This window comes from Pan paniscus, chromosome 21, assembly GCF_029289425.2.
Source record: "Pan paniscus chromosome 21, NHGRI_mPanPan1-v2.0_pri, whole genome shotgun sequence".
NCBI lineage: Eukaryota > Metazoa > Chordata > Mammalia > Primates > Hominidae > Pan > Pan paniscus.
In genome coordinates this window covers 65,642,925-65,666,354 of record NC_073270.2, presented here as the reverse complement: position 1 = coordinate 65,666,354, position 23,430 = coordinate 65,642,925, and the positions used below count along the sequence as shown (strand labels likewise).

The 23,430-nt window shown below is 32.6% G+C and overlaps 1 protein-coding gene across 1 annotated transcript in view; it reads left to right on the top strand.

Moving 5' to 3' along the window:
- Positions 1 to 23,430, top strand: part of SYCP2 (synaptonemal complex protein 2) — a 72,185-nt gene that overhangs the window by 35,679 nt on the left and 13,076 nt on the right. The window contains exons 19-34 of the mRNA XM_055104696.2: positions 1,603 to 1,702; positions 2,528 to 2,688; positions 4,525 to 4,594; positions 4,919 to 4,976; positions 5,388 to 5,521; positions 5,663 to 6,099; positions 11,262 to 11,389; positions 12,132 to 12,168; positions 15,939 to 16,009; positions 16,102 to 16,159; positions 16,610 to 16,665; positions 17,083 to 17,140; positions 17,635 to 17,800; positions 20,028 to 20,065; positions 20,523 to 20,693; positions 22,587 to 22,785. Coding sequence (XP_054960671.1) covers positions 1,603 to 1,702; positions 2,528 to 2,688; positions 4,525 to 4,594; positions 4,919 to 4,976; positions 5,388 to 5,521; positions 5,663 to 6,099; positions 11,262 to 11,389; positions 12,132 to 12,168; positions 15,939 to 16,009; positions 16,102 to 16,159; positions 16,610 to 16,665; positions 17,083 to 17,140; positions 17,635 to 17,800; positions 20,028 to 20,065; positions 20,523 to 20,693; positions 22,587 to 22,785 — 1,942 coding nt within the window. The remainder of the gene's footprint in view (positions 1 to 1,602; positions 1,703 to 2,527; positions 2,689 to 4,524; positions 4,595 to 4,918; positions 4,977 to 5,387; positions 5,522 to 5,662; positions 6,100 to 11,261; positions 11,390 to 12,131; positions 12,169 to 15,938; positions 16,010 to 16,101; positions 16,160 to 16,609; positions 16,666 to 17,082; positions 17,141 to 17,634; positions 17,801 to 20,027; positions 20,066 to 20,522; positions 20,694 to 22,586; positions 22,786 to 23,430) is intronic.

Sequence of the window (23,430 nt, the reverse complement as noted above, 5' to 3'; positions counted from 1 at the left end):
TTTTTATTTAGTTTTTGAGATGGAGTCTCGTTCTGTCACACAGGCTGGAGTGCAGTGGTGCAATCTTGGCTCACTGCAACCTCTGCCTCCCAGAGCCTCTGCTTCTTGGGTTCAAGTGATTCTCCTGCCTCAGATTCCCAAGGAGCTGGGATTATAGGCACCTGCCACCACACCTGGCTAATTTTTGTTTTTGTTTTTGTTTGTTGTTGTTGTTTTAGTAGAGACAGGGTTTCCTTGTTAGCCAGGCTGGTCTCGAACTCCTGACCTCAGGTGATCTGCCCTTCTCGGCCTCCCAAAGTGCTGGGATTACAGGCATGAGCCACTGCACCCGGCCCATTTTTTGTTCTTCGTGGAGCTTTGCCTGATTATTTCAGTTTTTACTAATCTCTCACCTTTACATAACTATAACTCTCACAGGCACTTCCATATATTTTGGCATGTTTATGTTACTATTTTGTTTTTTAGTCTTTTGTTCTCAATTAAAAGTGTCATTTATTTCCCCGAGATAATTAGCACATGAAAGCTATTTTTGGTGTCTTTATATCAGAATCATGTTGGGTGCTTATTAACAATGCTGATTCTTAGCCCCACCTTAAATCTGTTGAATCTTAAACTCTTGGAAAGGTCTTAAGCACACCAAAGTTCGAAAAACACCATACTACTGTTAAATACCTGTGCTCTGTTTTCAATAAGGATGAACTGTTTGAGGCATTTATATGAATAAGTAACTGTTCAGGTTCCATTCACTATGCCACTAAAAACTTAATTTCTCTAAGAAAAATCTGTTGGCTCAGAAGCTTGTTTTCTAGTTAATCTTAGAATTTTCTTTTCTCTTATCCTTTCCATCCTTCCCTCACGTTTCATATACATACCCACTCACAACTGTATCATTTTTTCCCCTGTTCTAGGGACAGGTGCCTTAAAACCAGCTCTTTTATGCCTCTCTGCAGTATGTCACCATCTACTTCTTAATATGGCATTCTCTGAAACTCCTGTCTCTTGTAGTCCCTGCCTCTGCTTATCTACTTCTGTCCCTCTTATAAATTAGTGTGAGATGATACGGGAGAAAACAAATCTTTATTGGAACCACTAGATTATGTGCCACTGAATCTATGAATTCCTGCAACTACTTCACTCCAGTTTAGTCTTCACAGATTATTAGTACAATTTTCAAAAATGTGTGAATGTTTTGAAGAAAGCTTAACATGAAAGCACTCAAAATAATTTCATATAAATATGTAATCCAAACATCCTCATGATATAGAATAGGAAATTGCAAGCTATGGTTAACCAGATAAACTCAATATTGATAAAATATTTTCAGCTAGCATATAAAGGTACTGTACTTCATAGGTATGGATATTCTATAAATACTCTTTAAAACAATGTTCCTTACTTGTTTTAGCTACTTATTTAATACCAAACATGAAGATGAACCTTTCGTATCAGCCTAAAACATGGAAATTTATGAATATTGTGTTGTTTATTTAAAAAACATATATCTTTGGCATGTATCAAGGCAAAATGTTATAAGTAAAATTGTAGGATATTTAATTTCAAAAAGACTGTGTTTACAGTGGTTGTTTTTCATCATGGTTTCAGAAAATTACTCCTAGCAAAAGAAAAATGTCTGAAGCATCAATGATTGTTTCTGGTGCAGATAGATACACTATGAGAAGTCCAGTACTTTTCAGCAACACATGTAAGTTTTATAGTTTTAAAAGATTTCTAACAATTATTTTAAAGGAGGCATTTTTTAAGGCAATTCTGAACATAATTTACATAAAGGATAAGTTTGGTGTATAAAAATTGATAAAATATGAACCACAAATGTCTTCTAATGGGAAGAAAAGTATAATGCTAACATATGAACAGAACAGTGTTCAAAATACTAATATTCGACATTAATAATTTATTATAATTTAAGCAGGACACAGCATATCTTACTGGTTAAAACACTGAATTAACCAGGCCAGGAGGACTTAGCTCCCCACTTCCAGCTGTGTACTTTGTACAGATATCCTCTAGCTAAATTTAGAACCAGTTTTTTTTCTGTAAGTGGCACTTAAGTATCTATCTTATCAAGTTGTTTAGAGGATTAAATAAAAATCACTCATTTAATAAGTTATCTAGTGAAACTTTAAACAGTGCCTGATACATACTAAGAGCTAAATAAAAGTTTAAAAAAACCTGATACTGTGTACTGGTTAAAGTCTTAGTCTATATGACAACTTAACATTGACCTTCTGTTCTAAAAATCTTGTTGCCTACTGGCCAATTGCCTAGTATCTGACAGGCTCCCCAAACTTAATAGGTCCAAAATTAAATTAATCTTTCCACCCTTCCTGCATATTTTTCCTTCACTTATTATCTTGGTAGATGGCATCTATATTCACTTAATTATCTAAGCCAGAAACCTGGGAACCATCTAAGCATGTTCGTTTCTTACCTTCCTCATCGGAAAAGTACCTCAATAATAGCAATAGGTAAAAAAAGAAAAATCTGCAATCCTTGTCCTCCTTTTTAGCAATACCACCACGAAGAAGAAGAATTAAACCACCACTGCAAATGACGAGTTCTGCAGAGAAACCTAGTGTTTCTCAAACATCAGAAAATAGAGTGGATAATGCTGCATCACTGAAATCTAGATCATCAGAAGGAAGACATAGAAGAGATAATACAGACAAAGTAACTTTACCTTGAAAGTATTTTAAAAATATTTTTTCAAGTAATTGTGGAAATATGTATTGAGCTAACTCCTTTTGCAAGCTGCAAGTATCTCATTTTGTTTAAAGCATTACCTTTTTTCCCCTAAATGTTTATTGCCCTTGAAAGTAGGGTCCTTCTGGCATTTGACTCATTTACTGTGCTTACAATAAGAGTTATGAATATTAATTCACTATAACTTGATTTATACATTTGGGGGCATAAATGAACCTGCCATAATTATTTAGTTTATTATACAAATTAGTGACTACTATGGGGAAGACTCTGGTATAGGAATGTGAAGTACAAGTGGACTGTGTCCTTAAGTTTCTCAAAATTTAGCATGAAAATTAGATACTAAGTTATATAAGCATTCTCAGATTTACACATATAGGATGCAGTAGGAACCAAGTAGAGGGTCAAGTGCCTAACCCCATAGCTAGAGGTGAGGGTGAAGATCAGGAGATGCTTTTTAAGAAAATATGGAGAGTGAATTGACTTTTGAAAGGTCAATAAAGAGTCAAATGGATATTGAGGAGAAGGGCATTTGTTCCAGGTAGTTGAAAAGACAGAGCAGGAATGGATAAGAGAGAATAGTTTCTTGGAGAAACAGGAGGTGATCAGCGATGCAGATAAGCTTGTAAAGGAGGAACATCTAATAGCTGTTGTTTTTTCTGAAGTGTGAAGATGGTGAGTTTCTCCTGGAGATCTGTTGAAGTACAGGGTTCAGGGACATGTAAAGCTATGTGCAAGGTAATGAAGAGGCCTAAGAATAAGTGTTAGACAATGTTGACCCAGTTTAAATATGACTATGAATTTTATAGCATAAATATGTTCATAAATATGTACAATTTTCTCAAAGCTTAGTAGCCTTGGTGTTAATAGTAAGATGAGAACAGATGATGGATTCTATTTTTTTAATTTAAATGGGTATGTGGTAGAAAGATAAAGGGTATGAGAGTTGAAGATATTAAAAGAAAATAGTCAAAGTAATGGTTCAAGTTGTCTAAGTGTTTCTTAATAAGGGGATTATTTTTCAGTTGTGCGACATGGTCCTAAATGTTGTAGGATGATAAGCATCCTAGCTAGGATTGTGCTTACCTATTGTCAGGCCCTCTGTCATTGTGACAACCCAAACCACACCTGCGTATTTCCATAATGTTCCCCTCCTAGTGAGGAGAATCACTGGCTAGAGTAAGAAGGAAAGGCAGCCAGGATGAGGCAAAATACCTTAGACTAAAGGGAATATTTTTCTGATAATAGTGGCAGATTTGTATTTGATCTGGATTAAGTGTTATCTTTGGCTATGGAAATAGGGAAGCTTGCTGTAGGAAAGCAGTTACCTGGGTAATGCAATAGATACTGTTACAAATAAAAAACTTACTAAACAAAAATCTTCCTCTTCAATATCTGATGATAATTCTGAAGAAACAGGAAAAGTGAAATATAAGAAAGAAAGAATGGATCATATCAAAATAGATAAAGCAGGCTATGTAATCAACAGCAGCAGGAGAGATTCCTCGTGGAGAGTCTAGAAATTGTCAGTTACAGATGAAAATTGAATTGTTATGCTAGCTATGGATGTGATCAGAAAATTTATGCAATATTCTGCCTCGTCTGCAGTGACAGTTTTCTTCTTGTGTTTCAGGATAGGGAATATTCAAAAACGGGCATAACGTTTATGAAATATATAAAAATAATATCCAACTTTTCACATCAAGGCAGATTTGTTTTAAAAGACTCAAACCTTAATACTGTAACGTTTAGGTTTTCATGTAACATCTTAAGTTTACGTTAACCTGTTTCCTGTGTTTACAGCATATCAAAACTGCTAAGTGTGTAGAAAACACAGAAAATAAGAATGTTGAATTCCCAAACCAAAATTTTAGTAAGTACCTTGTGGTTTAATTTAGTCACTTTTTTAGAAAATGTATATACTTCTCCCTGTATTACCATTTAACCCCACTGGCTTTCATTGATTTGAAAAAGATTTACAAAGAATTTGTTTGACTTTGTGCAAGGAATTTTTGAGGTTACAAGGAAATATACAACCTTTGTTCCCCAGAAGTTTGGGTTTAAGAGAGAGGATGCAAAATCGATCAATCTGTTCATCCCAATATGTGAACCTTTATAGATTTCTATACTAACCTCCCTATCCCCCTGCCAACTGCATTAAAAAAAATGAAAATATTATAATATTTGTTTTATTTAGGTGAACTCCAGGATGTTATACCAGATTCACAGCCAGTGGAAAAAAGAGATCATGCTATGTAAGTATGAGAAAACCATCAAATCATTTATACTAATGCTGTTTTCAGTGAATGTAACAGATGTGGAGGAAAAGGACTTTATATGATTAGAATGTAGTATTAATCATCTCTCAAGTATTATGACAGCACAATGGGGAATTATGTATATGGTTTTTTTCCCCATGTGGTCCAATATAACTCTTTTCAAGTGGAGAGACTTAAAATGAATGAGATTTTTAAAATGTATAAACAATGAATGTGTAGAAATATAACTTAGTTTAAATATACAGTAGAACTGTAAGATAAGGTAAATTTCCACATTATTTTCACATAAGTAATCGCTTTCAGTAAACATTGACTACATTAAAAATCAAGGTCTTAAAGTCATAGGCTAATGTTTTGTAACATTAAGCAAATTAATTTATTTTCTAGATTACCTGGTGTTTTAGACAACATCTGTGGAAATAAAATACACAGCAAATGGGCATGTTGGACACCTGTAACAAACATTGAACTATGTAATAACCAAAGAGCAAGTACTTCATCAGGAGACACATTGAATCAAGGTGAAACTTAGTTTTATCTATATGTAATAGTTCAGTGTTAATTTCCTCAAATGTCTAACAAGTATTAAAACAAATTTAACAAATTTTACATATGTCAACTTATTAATTTAAAAAGAATTAATTTCTCATTTTCCCCAATAGATATTGTTATAAATAAAAAACTTACTAAACAAAAATCATCCTCTTCAATATCTGATCATAATTCTGAAGGAACAGGAAAAGTGAAATATAAGAAAGAACAAACCGACCATATCAAAATAGATAAAGCAGAAGTAGAAGTTTGCAAGAAACACAATCAGCAACAAAATCATCCTAAATATTCAGGGCAGAAAAATACTGAAAATGCCAAGCAGAGTGATTGGCCTGTTGAATCTGAAACTACTTTTAAATCGGTTCTCCTAAATAAGACAATTGAAGAATCGCTGATATATAAGAAGAAATACATATTGTCAAAAGATGTGAATACTGCTACTTGCGATAAAAATCCATCTGCTAGCAAAAATGTGCAAAGTCATAGAAAAGCAGAGAAAGAATTGACTTCTGAGCTTGATTCCTGGGATTTGAAACAAAAAAAAATGGTGAGCTTTCAATGTGTTTTGATTTCTGCATATCCATAAGATGCCTACTTGATAAGAAAGAAAGAAACTTGATTAATTGCTACACATTTAACATGTGTAATACCTTGTTTAATTCAGTGCCCAGACTCTCAGAATTCCTCACTCACCTCTCCCTTGTCATAGCTCTGATAGAACAGTACTAGGCGCGTATCAGACATGTAAATATGTATAGAATTAATGAACCATGCAGTTCCTGTCTCTTCTTTTTAGGTTCCTCCCACTCTTTCCTTTTGACTTGGATATAGAACTGTTTGTACATTTCTTATAATTCTTACCTTTCTTTTTAATAAATGTTTTTTTTTCTCTCTTTGACTGTAACCATAGACTATGTTTTATTCAACATTTGTTTTCCTGCATGTCCTAGCACAGCCTTATACACAGTAGCATCTCAAATATTTTTTGGATGAATGCATTTAACCTTGACAAGGTTTTGCAAGAAAGTATGTGAATGGGTTGGAAGAGACTGTCTTCTATTTTAACTGTTACTCATCATTATTAGAGCTCCCACTTTCTTTTTCAGATTAATCATCTCTGGAGAACATCTCTAAGACATTTTTAGCTACTTTGCCACCAGACTTCCAGGGAAGAAAATATTACTTTTTTGTAACAGTTACGGGTAAATCATTTTTTCTTAACTATCAAAATGCAGATTAAGAAAAATTTTTTAATTAGAATACATTTCCACCGCAGGTAATGCAATCTGCTTTTTGATATTTCTGAAATAATCCAGGTTTTATAGGCTTTTATTTTCATTTATCTTCTGTAGTAATGCTGATACCTGGGAAGCCAAATTTCTGGAGTCAATGTAAAATGTTAACACAATGTAACCTCTCAATGTGCAAATTATATTTAAAAGATAATTTGCAATTGTATATAATTAGGCATTATTTAATTTGTCTTGACCAGCCTCCTTTAAAATATTTTTTACACCTGCAGCTCACTTTTTATGCCTAATTTGGCTGTTTTCTTCTTTAATCATATTCTTTTGGGTCCCCTTTTTTCTTGGGTCCTAATATGTTATTTTCTCTTTCTCAGCTGCTGTTTACTTCCCTGAGTCCCAGGGGAAATAAGGTTCTTTTTGTCCAAACAAAGATCTGTCTTTAAATTTAAATTTTAAATTGCTTTCTTTGGTATTTAGAATAATTTCACATAATTTCCCTGAGCTAGTCATTTTTTTTTTCTGGGAGCACAAAACCTAATAATCTTTTCTAAGCTGTGCTCTGATTTTTAAAAAATCAACTTCCTGTTTTCAGAAATTGTCTTCAGTCCTTCATAGAGTCACTACCTGTATCCTATTTAGAATTTCCCACCAGTTCATGAATCACTGTCTCTACCTACCTACCTACCTTCCTATCTACCTATTTATTTATTTATTTATGTATTTATGTATTATACTTTTAAGTTCTGGGGTACATGTGCAGAACGTGCAGTTTTGTTACATAGGTATACATGTGCCATGGTGGTTTGCAGCACCCATCAACCCATCATCTACATTAGGTATTTCTCCTAATGTTATCCCTCCCCTAGGCCCCCACCCCTCAACAGGCCCCAGTGTGTGATGTTCACCTCCCTGTGTCCATGTGTTCTTATTATTCAACTCCCGCTTATGAGTGAGAACATGTGGTGTTTGATTTTCTGTTCTTGTGTTAGTTTGCTGAGAAATGATGGTTTCCAGCTTCATCTATGTGCCAGCAAAGGACATGAGCTCATCCTTTTTTATGGCTGCATAGTATTCCATGGTGTATAATGCCACGTTTTCTTTATCCAGTCTATCATTGATGGGCATTTGGGTTGGTTCTAAGTCTTTGCTATTGTGAATAGTGCCGCAGTAAACATACATGTGCATGTGTCTTTATAGTAGAATGATTTATAATCCTTTGGGTATATACCCAGTAATGGGATTGCTGGGCCAAATGGTATTTCTGGTTCTAGATCCTTGAGGAATCACTGTCTTCCACAACGGTTGAACGAATTTACACTCCCAACAGTGTAAAAGCATTCCTATTTCTCCACATCCTCTCCAGCATTTGTTGTTTCCTTACTTTTTAATGATCATCATTCTAACTGGTGCTAGATGATAACTGTCTTCTAAGGTAGCCATCTGTCTGATACTGTCTTTCTACTTACTGGATCACCCCAGAGCAACCTCTGTAGTTCAGTGGCACAGATTTCCCAGGCTGGCTCCAATTATACTGGAATTTCTGAAATCATACAGTATTTTGGAGAAGGTTCATTTTTGGTACATTTCTATCAAGACAAGTAAACCACTCTGATAATCTTAAGGGGACATTAATAACTTAGTACCTATTATATATAAGAACATATGGACTTAAAAATGGTTAAAATAGTAAATTTTGTGTTTACTAGATTTTTGTGTATATTACTACAACTAAAAAACCTATATGCCTGATAACCAGAGAAAAGTAAATATAAAATCAGGAGACCTCATATCTTTAAGAATAATATTGGAGTTTATTAAAACTAAGTTATCTAAATTATGCTGAGAATAATTCTTATTTTGTAGTCCTTTTACTTTTAAAAAAATCATTTTTGGAGCAATTTTAGTCCCAAAAATGAGTTGAAAGTATAGAGACTCCTCGTATACCCATTTACCCATTCCCCTATTATTAACATCTTGCATCACTGTGGTACATTTGGTAGAATTGATGAGTCATTATTGATAAATAATGATTATTAACTCAAGTGCTTAGTTTACATTAGGCTTCATGCTTTGCTGTACATTCTGTGTGTTTTGACAAATATGTAGTGAAGTGACATATCTACCATTACAGTATTGCACAGAATAGCTTCAGTGCCCTACCATTCCCCTGTGCTCCACTTGTTTGTTCTTTCAACTAGGAATGTATTAAATTTACAGATCGTTAGGAAGAACTGACATCTTGACAATATTGAGCTTTGTATCCATATATGTGGAATATCTCTTCATTTATTTAGATCTCCTTTGATTTCTTTCATCAGACTTCTGTAGTTTTTCTCTCGTACATGTTTTGTTAGATATACATCTAAGTATTTCTTTTGGCAGTGCTAATGTAAATTATATTGTGTTTTTGATTACACTTGTTCATTGTTGGTTTATAAGAAAGTGGTTGACTTTTGTATATTAACCTTGTAATTTGCAATCTTGCTACAATTGCTTATTACTTCCAGTAGTTTTGTTGCTAATTCTTTGAGATTTTCTACAGACAGTGATGTCATTTGTGAACAAAGACAGTTTTATTTCTTTTTTCCCAATCAATATACCTGTTATTTCCTTTTTCTGTCTTATTGCATTAGCGAAGAATTCCAGAACAATGTTAAAAAGAAGCAATGAGAAGGGACATTTTTGCTTTGTTTCTGATTTTAGTAGGAAAAGCATCTCGTTTCTCACCATTAAGTGTGATGTTAGCTGTAACTGTTTTTGTAGATGTTCTTTATCAAGCTGAGAAAGTTTCCATTTATTCCTAGTTTGCTAAGGGTTTTTTATCGTGAATCTGTGTTGGATTTTGTTAGATGCTTTTTGTGTATCAATTTATATTGATTGATTGATTATTTTAAATTAGCCTGTTATGATGGAGTACATTAATTTTCAAATGTTGAATCTGTCTTGCATACCTAGAATAAAATCTACTTGGTAATAGTTGCATAATTCTTTTTATACATTGTAGGATTTGATTTGCTGATATTGCTGATGTTGCGGATTTTTGTGTATGTGTTTATGGGAGATATTGGTTTGTACTTATACTTGTTTGTAATGTCTTTGGTTTTGGTATTAAGGGGACATTGGCCTCATAGACTAAGTTAGGAAGTAGTTCCTACTCTTCTATCTTGTAGAAGATTGTGGAGAATTGGCATAATTTCTTCCTTAAATGTTTGATAGAGTTCACAAGTGAACTCTTTCTGGTGTTTTGGTAGGATATCAAGTATTCATTCCATTTCTTTAATAGATATAGGCCTAGTCAGATGATCTGTTTCTGTTTACATAGGTTTTGGTAGATTGTGTCTTTCAAGGAATTGGTCCATTTCATCTAGCCTATCACATTTGCGGGCATGGAGTTCATAATATTGACTTATTTTTATGTCTATGTGATCAGCAGTGATGGCCCTTCTTTCATTTCTGATAGTAATTTCTGTTTTTTTTTCTCTTTCTTCTTAGTTAACCTGACTAAAGGTTTATCAATGTTATTGATCTTTTCAAAGAAATGGTTTCTCCTTTTTTCAGTTTTTTATTCTTATGGGTAGAAACATTTTTAAAAATGTCTGCAAAGCACTCTGTACAGTTCTGTTAAAAACAACAGGTGCTGGAGAGGATGTGGAGAAATAGGAACACTTTTACACTGTTGGTGGGACTGTAAACTAGTTCAACCATTGTGGAAGACAGTGTGGCAATTCCTCAAGGATCTAGAACTAGAAATACCATTTGACCCAGCCATCCCATTACTGGGTATATACCCAAAGGATTATAAATAATGCTGCTATAAAGACACATGCACACGTATGTTCATTGTGGCACTATTCACAATAGCAAAGACTTGGAACCCACCCAAATGTCCCTCAATGATAGACTGGATTAAGAAAATGTGGCACATATACACCATGGAATACTATGCAGTCATAAAAAAGGATGAGTTCATGTCCTTTGTAGGGACGTGGAAGAAGCTGGAAACCATCATTCTCAGCAAACTATTGCAAGGACAAAAAAACACCGCATGTTCTCACTTGTAGGTGGGAATTGAACGATGAGAACACTTGGACACAGGAAGGGGAACATCACACACTGGGGCCTGTCATGGGGTAGGGGAAGGGGGTAGGGATAGCATTAGGAGATATACCTAATGTAAATGACGAGTTAATGGGTGCAGCACACTGGCATGGCACATGTATACATGTGTAACAAATCTGCATGTTGTACACATGTACTCTAGAACTTAAAGTATAATAAAAAAAAATTATCTTGAGTTATTTTAATGCCTAACAAAGCTCAAACTTACTAAACAGTTGACTCTCTTTATTTCTCTCTGCAGGTATAAATAGAACCAGATTTATCTTAAAAGTTTTTTTCAGCCTTTATTTTTCCTTTAAAGATTAACTGGTAGAGTTTAAAAGTAACTTACAATTTTTTTCAGAGAGAAAAGTCAAAAGGGAAAGAATTTACCGATGTAGCAGAATCCTTGATAAGCCAAATCAATAAAAGATACAAAACAAAAGATGACATCAAGTCTACAAGAAAATTAAAGGAGTCTTTGATTAACAGGTATGTTCTTAAATTTCAGACATGAATATTTTTCTGACAGATACAACTATATTACACAATTTTAAAAAGGTTAATTTTAAACATAGGTTCAGATAATGTAACTTTTCAGTAGAAAACACATGGTTACTTAATACTTTTATAAATAGTAGGTGTTTAAATTACACAAGAAGGGAACTAAATTTGAAATTTGTCATTCTATTGTCTAGTTACATTTTATATAGGATCAAAAAACACATCAATACAACATACCATTTTAAAAATCTTTAGGATGTAGACATTGTACTTACTGAATCTAGTAATGAATAAATATATTTAAATACATTGCTTAATGAAATACAGAATTTAACCAGATATGAGTTTTTTTGTAGTAAATAGTACATTCTTTGCAGTCTTTCCAAAGATTGTTTATTACAAAATGTCTATTTATAGTCTATTAGGTGGTTAATTCAAGTTTACGTTAATTCTGGCCTTACTATAGGTCATGAATAAATGATTCTTATGGTGGAATCATTCATTTTAAATTCACACTTTCTGCTGCATTAATGATTCAGCTTCGAATGCTCTCTTATAAGTGCTATTTACTGTGAGTGAAGTAGCAAAACTATCAGACTATTATAGTTACATTTTGGTTATTTTTAACATTGAATATAAATTTAGTGACAAACATGGTTTATCTTAAAATGACTTTTATGATATTGATACTGATTTGCTTTTTCAATTTTGACAAAATCTTTTTTTACAGTGATTTTTCAAACAAACCTGTTGTACAACTCAGTAAGGTAAGTGTTATTTACTTAACTTCACCAAATCTATAGTCAAACTCAATATTTGACCATAAACACTAAAATAGCATAGTGGTAAAATGGAATTTGATACGATGTTTTCAGAATATTGCTAAATGAATGATAACCACTGACAGGTTTAATAGCAAGTACTCAAAATAGCCCTCCAACCTTCTGTTTTTCAAATAAAAAGCTTCTTTTACACATATGAGCATAATATTTTTACTTTTTGGTACATGATTCAGTATATCCTTATCGCGCGTGCACGCGTGTGTGTGTGTGTGTGTGTATTTTTTTAATAGCCGATCCCATCTCTCCTAACAATTAGATCCTACTGAAGTTCCAATTTTGTTTAAAAAAAACCTTTACTCTTTATCCAGGCTTATAATATAAATTATCTTTTTTCTAACCTCACAGTTGCTCTCTGTGTCCACTTAATATTTCAAGTTTTGAAGTTCACCCTCTGTAAGTTCTTCTTGAATGTTTTCTCCCCTGTCGAGGCCAACTCCTATCAGCCCAGTTTCGGTTCTGATTTCTAATCTCTGGATTGTTACAATAGGCTTTATGTGTTAATAATTTTCTTTGCCTCTAGCATTTCTCTGTGTCAATCCTTACATCACATTCACTACCAGGTTTTTTTCTTTCTAAAGCACACAGCTCCAATCATGCCACTTTCTTGTTCAGAAACCTTTTTTTGGTCCCTGTTGCTTATTGAATTAAATGGAAACATAGACTGGCTCACTTTTCCCTTTATAAAAGATTGTCTTGTTTCTTAATTTTCTAGGCATGTCATGTTTAACTGAAACATAACTTGAGGTTTCCTGAAGTAAGTCTTTCCTAAGTATTCTCTTTTTCTTCTCCCTTTGCAATGAACTTTAAACTGAGTCAGTAGGCTCTCTCACCCTCTTATCTGATTATTAAAATATTTCTCTTTGTACCTTCCTTATGAAAACTTTCCAAGATGCCCTGACTCAAAAACCCATTTGGCAAGAATTCTGAATCTGTACAATAGAGTGTTTTGGTACCTTTTAAATTTTTATTTATTTTTGCTATTTTACTCATGGGTTTTTTCTTCTGTTTTTTCACTATATTTTGAATCATCTTTGTATTTTCTGTAATATTTTTGTGCTCACCTTTGTATTCTCTATAATACCATTGCTGCCTTTTGCTTACCTTCTTTAACATCTTTGCTCATTTTTACATATTCTGTAACAGCACACAAACGATGCAACAGGTGAATGAACATATGTATGCAAGCACTGGTAAAAATCATACTGGGAAGGATAAGTCAGATAAATGATCAGAGGAGTAATATATTGAGAGATAACCTTTTTAAAATAATGCAAATACGTCTATATAAAATAACGGAAAGAAATTGAAGATGAATCACAACATAAAATTAATATTTTAGGTTTTAATATTTCTAACTTACTAATTATTTCTGATCAGTAATCAATTATTTAGTGATATTTAATCATAGTACATTTCTTTAATACAGTATATTACAATTAATTTATTAAATGTTATTTAACTTCTTTTTTTGCCCTCACTACTTTGAGATCTGGTTGAATATATTTTTAGTTGTGGGCTGTATAAATAATTTAACACATATTTTTTTCCTAACAATACTAGTTAATTGATAGCTTTTTGACTCTTTTACATGAGATTTTACATAAACCTTAGCCTCTCTCAAAGTTTTCTATTTAAGAGTTTAAAGCAAATGAGAGTCCAAAACAAAGGAAAAGCATGCTTGGTTTGTGGTGATGGCATCACCAAAATTTAGCTTATAGAATTCCAGTAAGGAGGTCATTTATTTACGTACAACAATGTCAGTAAGTATTAAGGTTAAAGGATTTTATTAGATTTACAATATTTTCTATTGTATTTTTACTATTTAAGTCTTCGATATTTAAAGAAGTGTTTTTTTATTGTATGTATTTAAGGTGTATAACATGATATACATAGTGAAATGGTTACTATAATCAAATTAATGTATTCATTCATCTTTGTGTGTGTGTGGCAAGAACGCATAAAATCTACTCTTAGCAAATATCCCAAATATAATAGGTTGGTGCAACAAACTATTATATAATACAATACTGTATTATATATAGTTGGTGTACTATACAATACTATTAATAGTCCTCATGTTCTGCATTATATCTCTAGACTTACTCATCCTACATATCTGCAACTTTGTATCCTTTGATCTCCCTTTTTCCTTCCCTCCTGCCATCCTCTGGTGACCACTGTTTTATTATCTTACGTCTATAGATTTGACTTTTTTTTTTTTTTTTTTAGATTCCACATATAAGGGAGATCATGCAGTATTTTTCTTTCTGTCTGGTTCTTTCACTTAGCATAATGTCCTCTTGTCTTGGTTCATCCATGTTATAGCAAATTTCAGGATATACTATTTTTAAGGCTGAATAATATTTCTTCATATATATACACGCACCACAATTTCTTTATCCATTCATATGTCAGTGAATACTTACTTTGTTTCCATGTTTTGATTATTATAAATACTACTGCAATGAACATAGGAATGCAGATACCTTTGTTTGTTTGTTTGTTTGGAGACAGAGTCTTGCTCTGTCCCCCAGGCTGGAGTGCAGTGGCGTGATCTTGGCTCACTGCAACCTCCGCCTCCCTGGTTCAAGCAATTCTCCTGTCTCAGCCTCCTGAGTAGCTGGGACTACAGGCGCATGCCACCATGCTCAGCTAATTTTTGTATTTTCAGTAGAGACAGGGTTTCACCATATTGGTCAGGCTGGTCTTGAACTCCTGACCTCAGGTGACCCACCCACCTTGGCCTCCCAAAGTGCTGGGGTTACAGGTGTAAGCCAGTGTGCCCAGCCCTAGGAGTGCAATTATATATATGGGTGGTGATTTAATTTAATTTGCATATATTTTTATTCAGTTTAAGGAGAATGTTACAAATGTAAGATTTATGTTAGTGGAAGCACAACTAGAAAAATATTTTAAAATGCACATTATTTGTTTGCCACATAGAGTAATGTACAAGTTTTTTTGTTGAGGTAAAATATACATATAAAATTTACCATCTTATCATTTTTAAGTGTACATTTCACTGGTAATATATATATATTTTTAATCCCTTTGTTCCCCCCCTACTCCTTCCTACTCTTCCTGGCCTCTGATAATCACCGTTCTACGCTCTATCTCCATAAGATTCACTTTTTTAGCTCCCACTTATGAGTGAAAACATGCGGTATTTGTCTTTCTGTGTTTGGCTTCTTTCACTTTACTTTGGCCTCCAGTTACATCCATGTTGCTACAAGTGACAGGATTTCATTCTTTTTTTATTGCTGAATAATATTTCATTGTATATACACATACTACATTTTCTTTATGCATTTATCCACTGATGGACACTTAGGTTTCAATAATGCTGCAGTAACCATGGGTGTGCAGATACCTCTTTGGTATATTGATTTCCTTTCTTTTGGATATATACTCAGTAACTTGCTGGATCATACCATAGTTCTATTTTTAGTTTTTTGAGGAAACTTCACACTGTTATTCACAGTGGTTGTACCACCATTTGCATTCCACCAACAGTGTATGAGGCCCACATCCTCACTAACATCTGTTATTGCCTGTCTTTTTGGTAGAAGCCATTTTAACTGAGGTGAGATGACATCTCATTTTTTGATTTGCATTTCCGATTAGTGCTGTTGAGCATTTTTTCATGTACCTGTTAGCCATTTAATGATTTTTTTATAACCCTCTTTTCTATTCAGGAAAAAGTTCAGAAAAAAAGCTACAGAAAACTGAAGACTACCTTTGTTAATGTTACTTCTGAATGCCCAGTGTAAGTATTTTTTGTAATATTTTTCATTTTCTTCATATTTGAAGAGACTACACATATTTAAGTGGAGCTAATATTGCTCTTCATTTTCACAGGAATGATGTTTACAATTTTAATTTGAATGGAGCTGATGACCCTATCATAAAACTTGGAGTAAGCTAAAATACCAAGATACTTTGTATTTACTCAGAAGTTACATTGTATTTACCATGCAGTTATTACATAGTATGTTTTTAATGTGCATCCTCATATGCTTTAAAATTTTTAAGAAATATGTAATAATATTTTGGATAACCAGCCTACGTATATTTAAGTGGCTTTTTTTTTAATTTTTGTTTTGGAATAAGGTAGAGAAAAACAAGCAATTGTGGGGTAGAAAGCCTTCACTACCAAGAAAATCACCTTTCTTATTGATGAAAAAAAAAACTATTCTATTTTTAGTGTATTGTATTTTCTTTTCAAATACAAATATTGTAGTAAAGTTAATTTTATGTCAAATCTTATGATTTTGTGAAGCAAAACTAGATTTTATGTTTATTCCTTTTAATTCTTGTTTATTTTGACACTGACACCTCTTTTTTTTAATGTTTATTTACAATATAGATCCAAGAGTTTCAAGCTACAGCTAAAGAAGCTTGTGCGGATAGGTCAATTAGATTGTAGGTATTTTTATTAGATTAAAATATTCTGATCTTCTTTTTTTTCTCTTAAATATCTCCTCCCAGTCTTAGAGTTTTTTAACAAATGAGAAGAGTGAATAAAAATGCTAGTCATTATTACTCTCATTATGATTCTGTTACTTCAACATTTACTCTTTAAATTAATATGCAAATTATCATCACTTTGAATATTAGTTGTATATCCTAGATCATAAAGCTAAAAAGACTTAGTAGTTCTTTAATCCAACATAGTTATTTTATAACTGAGGTCAGAGAGGATAAGTGGCTTGGCCAGAATAATATAGCTAATTAGTGAAAAAGTTAAGACTGAAAACTCAGGTCTAATTGTCCATTGTGTATTACCTTAAGAAACAAGTATGAAGGGTATTTTTTAATTAATACATATTTTTGTTTAAGGGTAGGTCCAAGGAATCATGATGAACTTAAATCTTCTGTCAAAACAAAAGATAAAAAAGTAAGTTATAATATCTCAATATGTCTATTAGAAGTAGTATTTCTCTTAATTTTTAATGTTAAAGATTATCAAAAACAAGAAAACAAAAACATTTTGATTGTTTTATTTATGCAACTATCCACCTTCCTATTATGAATTTTCTTATGGTCTTTCAGCTATTTGTAATCATCTAATAAAAGAAATGCCATGTTTAGTTTTTTTAATATGTATACTATTAGGTTATACTTCTCTGGAAATAAGTTGTTTTGATTTAACTTTGAATTAACAACATCAACACCAAAATACAAATATCGTTATCTGATCTGGTTTTCCAAGTGACTTTCTTGGATAGGTTATTAATGCCATCCTAAATTAGGATGTTAAGAAATGACAAGTTAGTTTTCCTGTTTTGGGTTTTGTTTTTTGTTGTTGTTGTTGTTGTTTTGGTTTAACTTACCTTGCATGACATAATGAGATGTAGTATTTCTTCATGCATTTCAAACTTTTTTTTATAGATAACAAATCATCAAAAGAAAAATCTGTTTAGTGATACTGAAACAGAGTACAGATGTGATGACAGCAAGACTGATATTAGCTGGCTAAGAGAACCAAAATCAAAACCACAGCTAATAGACTATAGCAGAAATAAAAATGTGAAGAATCATAAAAGTGGAAAATCAAGTAAGAAATTATCTTTTGGATAAATGTTGCAAATGATTTTGCAGTTTATTTCAATTATTGAAAATGCTTTATATAAGCTTATTGTATTTAGACTGTTCATTACCACATACTTTCATGGATGGGACAAAACACTAGTTTTATGTTTTTTGTTTTATTTTAGTAATACGGTTATATTTATTTTTAATAGGACCTTAGGGACACAAATTATGACATCATTATCCTTGGCTCATGATTCTCGTCACTTGTCTACTCATGGCCCAGTATTATCCAGTTATTTAGCTAATTATTGTGAATAATATACCAAGTACTCATGAACCCAACACCTTTAAGACCAAGGCTTGAACTTTGACACTAATCTATATATATTTACATGTATTTACATTTGTGTGTGTGTGTATAAAATATATATATTTATATGTTTATGTGTGTGTGTGTATATATATATAATTTATATTTACTAAATATCCCATCTTCTTGCTGCACCCAACACGCATCCTTTTTTAGGAATTTATATAGACACAAAAAATATATCAAAAGGAAAACAATTTTCTTCCAGATATTTTTTTTTGGGGGGTCTAAGTTTTCCACAAAGTATTTTCCTAGAAAGTGGCTTCTGCTTTCTCTGTGATAGTGAATCTCCTGAAGCAGTTGGTAAGAGTTTCAGGTATAAGTTTTGGCTAGAGAGAATTACCATTTTCATAGCTGAACATCAATTTCAACGTTTGCTAAAACAAAGATTTTATATGTTGCATTTTTAAAAGAAGACTTAACTCTGTGCTTTTCAACTATAAATGTATATTTATTTTAAGGGCATCAGCTTTCATTTTATTTCAGGATTAAAAATAACCAGTAGTTACCTAAAAATAGAAGTGAATTTTGGCATGTGTTTAGAAATGAAGCTGAATCTTGAAATTTAGGTGAGAGGTCACCAGATACATGAGGAAGTAAAGCAGCAGGATTATCATATATAAAAGGGAGAGAAGTATGGAATAGAATAGTATATTCAGGGAATGCAGTATTGAGGTATTTGGTACATAGATCATATTTATGGGAAAATGGTGAAAGGTGAGGCTAGATTGCATCATAGTCTGAACCTTGAAGCAGCCAAAGATAAATATAGTAAGATTCACATGCCCTCAGGGAGCTTACAGTCTAGTGGGAAGACGTACAAATAAAAACATTTATAACATGAAGTAGAAGATTAGAGATCTCACGAAGATGTTAGAGGTTAGTGTCATCACTAAATATTTATAAAATTTAACTTACGAAATTGAAATTCTGTATGAATTCTTTTGTTTAAATTATTGAATAACTACAAGTTAATGTGTTTGAGTTGACTTATTGCCAAGATTAGAGGACCTCTCTTCCAAAACAGCTTTGCTTCCTTTGCTTGGATAATCTTATTTCTTAGGTTTCAGAGACTATTTGGAAAGATAACATTATGCTTGAAAGGCAAAAAAGAAGTGAGACTAAAGCTGCTATCAATAATATGGGTAAATCTTATTAACATTGTGAGGTATGGAAAATAAATCGTAGGATATTATACAGGACATGATATTTTATAAATCTCATTATATTGTTTAGAGATTTATATCTATGTAATAAAACTTGTTTTTAAAGCAAGTAACTAAGACCTGCAGATTTCAGGACAGTAATTACCTTTTAGCAGAAGGGACACGGAGGATGGTATAAGAGAGCATACGTAAGTAGATTCAGCATTATACACAATCTGGTTCTTAAATTGAGTGGTAGATTTATAGGTGTTAACTTTTTAACTTATGCTGACATATTCTCTTATATGTTTAAAAAGTTCTATAAAATAACGGAGAGGGAGGAAAACTGGCAATTCATATCATAAGAAACACTTTACAGTAAAAGTTATCAATTCTTGAAAATTACATTTTTGAATGAGTTTAAAAATGGTGCCAATCAGAGATGTGGTACAATTGGGCTACTAAAAAGTTCTGGGAAAGGAAAAGCTTCCAAAATAGTGTATTGTGAGGCCAGATTCTTCAGCAGAAGAGGTGAGAAGATTACGGTGTCAGGAGGGCTGGTATCCTGGTGGCCTGAGGCCACATGGAGGTTCACTTATTAAATGCTAACACATGCTTTAAAAACTTACTACTTTTTATTATTTTAATTTAAATATGCTGAAATGATGTTCTAATAAATTTAACGCCTATTCTTATTTACTGTGAAAATTTAACCTTATTTTTCTGAATTACAGGATCATCCTTGGAAAAGGGACAGCCAAGCTCTAAAATGGTAAGCCAAGAAGTTTGTGTTCAAACATCTCTTTAAAATTATTTTTTCTTGCCATATAAAAATAATTCATCATCTCATAATCTTATCCTTGTTATCAGTTATGTGTTTTATGTACCTCTTCCTTCTTTTGCACACTTTCTCCTGTTTCTTTTTAAATCATACTGGCCTTTGTTTGACTCCATTTTATTCTGTGCTTTTAGGTATTTTTAAAATCTTTTACTTCAGTTAGATAGTATATATCAGGCTTCTCAGGGACTTAATGGTAGGGATACAGAGATGGTAAAGATGATAACTGGAATGGGAAGATAAAAATCCATTAATTTAAAGTATGTTAATCAAGAATCATTCTTACAAATATTTTATGTAAAACTTGTCACAGTGCCAATTTTATAGCAAATTGCTTGTATTTCTTGTACCTCAAATATTGATCTAATATTCAGGAATTTTTCTCCTAAAGACACCCAGTAAAAATATCATGAAAAAGACGGACAAGACAATTCCGGAAGGAAGAATCAGACTTCCACGAAAAGCAACCAAAACAAAAAAAAATTATAAAGATCTCTCAAATTCAGAATCAGAGTGTGAACAAGAATTTTCACATTCATTTAAAGAGAACATACCAGTAAAGGTAAATAGATACAGTTCAGATTAATTTCTAAAAGCCTCTTAAAATACTAAATATATATTTTTGTAAAAAATGTCAAATTTATCTTGTTACTTCTTAAGAGTTAACTTCCTTTATGACAAAACTTAAATAATAATTCTAGAAATTTGCCCTTAGGCAATATAATGCTAAATTTTGTAATAAGTTGGCATTTTTGTTATAAAACAGATGTCTGAATCTAGTGAAATTATAACTTGATGATAGTATCTTTGAAAGGGAGAAGTACTTAATCTTCTAAAATTAGGCTTTAATAAAGTATAGCATGGAGAAGCTGTGTGTCTGTTGAGTGAAAGCAAAATATTGGTGTCTGAGGTTCTTCCCACACACTGGCCCACCTGTCACCATCCCTGACTTCTTCCTTATGTCTCATAATGTCCAGACACATTCCCAGTCACCTGTTCTTGAAAGCAAAGTTAAATATTTATTTATTTGTCTGGCAGTCTATCATCTATAGAAGTAATGAGATGTCAGTATAATTTCATTTTTTCTTTACTTGAATATTCAATAGTTTTCTATAACTCCAATTATGGGAAAAATATATATACTTATATTACTATTTTAGTATAGTGTATGTGTATAGTATATAAATATATGTAGTGCTTACAATGTGTCAACTGCTATATTAAGCACTTTACAGATTTAATGTCTTAAAATCTCATAAGTACTATAGGTAATTAGTACTATTAGTGTCATCCCATTTTACAACTGAGAAAATTGAGGCTCAGAGAGAAGGAATTTGCTCAAGGTCACACAACTAGGAAGTGGTAGGTCTAGGATTTGAAACCAGAGAGTCTGGCACTAAAGATAGGTTTCTGAACAGTATAGTGTGCTGATTTGACATCATAAACTTCCATCTCTTCTTTTTTGCAATCTTATCTCTTACCCAAAATACTTTAAAGACTTCCTAACTTAGGTCTACATTTTCTATCACTTCTTCTTCTTTTTTTTTTTTTTTTTGAGACACAGCCTCGCTTTGTCACCAGGCTGGAGTGCAGTGGTGTCATCTTGGTTCACTGCAACCTCCGCCTCCAGTGTTCAAGCGATTGTCCTGCCTCAGCCTGCCTAGTAGCTGGGACTACAGGCGCACGCCACCACGCCCAGCTAATTTTTGTATTTTTAGTAGAGGCTGGGTTTCACCATGTTGGTCAGGATGGTCTCGATCTCTTGACCTCATGATCTGCCCGCCTCGGCCTCCCAAAGTGCTGGGATTACAGGCATGAGCCACCGTGCCCAGCCTTCTGTCACTTCTTAAAGGAAGTTTACCATACAAATAGTCATATGCCTTCTCAAGCCACCTCTCATCTTATCCCTCTTCAAAGGAAGACCCTAAAAATATCTCTATTGTCAGATATTCAGAGCATCAAAATGCCATTCCAAGCTTTTTTCTACCCTTCTCCAGTGTATGCCCAGAACTGTGAAATGGTCAGATAGTATAACCTGTGACTCCCAAAAAAGACCTGTGCCTCTCAACTCCCTCTGTTCTTGCGAAGTCTTCTCTATTCGCAGTATGTCTTCCCCTTTCTACCTTCTTTCACAAACTCCTTAGTATCTCAAATACTATGAAATTTAGGAATGCTTTCTAATTTCCCTAAACTGGATATAATCTTTGAACCCTCAAAGAAGGCTATTTGTATCTCTTAAGATATTTATTATAGTAAATGTATTATATTCTCCTGTGAATTTGTCTTATGGCTTCTAGTATATTAGAAAGTCTTTCACTACTCATGTCTAGGTCCTTGTTATGCCTGTATGTGGTAATATACAACATTTAATAAATATTTGAATATAATTTGTTTTATGTGTCCAAGTGTAAATATTTGTACTTGAGTATAATTTGAAAGTTATTGATACATTTAGGAGGAGAATATCCATTCCACAATGAAAACGGTAAAGCTACCAAAGAAACAACAGAAAGTCTTCTGTGCTGAAACAGAAAAGGAACTATCAAAACAATGGAAAAACTCATCTCTACTAAAAGATGCTATACGAGATAATTGCCTTGACTTATCTCCCAGATCTTTATCTGGCAGTCCATCATCTATAGAAGTAACGAGATGTCAGTATAACTTTGTTTTTTCTTTACTTGAATATTCAATAGTTTTCTATAACTCTAATTATGGGAAAATACAATTTTAAGACTAATTTTGAGGGGTATTTATAATTATAGTAGTTAAAACTTCATTGTTAAGCTAATTAATGCTAGTAACTTGACTTGATAACATGGGAACAATGCTACTAGGATACTGATGTTTTTCATGTTAGGAAGTTAAAGATCAAATGCTTTAATATGGAAAATAATATATATTCACAAATTATAACTTAATCTTAAAAAAGTACTTAATTTTAATGTGCTTTTTTTTTAGCTCAATATATATTTAATAACATGAGAATTTTTGGAGAATTCTGTTTTTTCTATTTACATTTCATTAACAAAAGTCCAAAGAATATCTTCCTCATTCTGTGGACCCACACTGGATTAATACCGTATACAGTTGAGGTTATGCTTTTATTTTTAAATGATTGCTAAAGAAAAATTCATATTCTTTGGAGCTCTGGTATATGTGTATGCCTTTCTAGTATAGAAAGTATAAGTTTGCCCTTTTTATACCATTTTTGTTTCCTTGTAAGGACATTTTAAAGCATTTCTAAATGCTAATCATTTCAGTTAAAATACAAGACTTAAATCAGTTAGTATACTTCT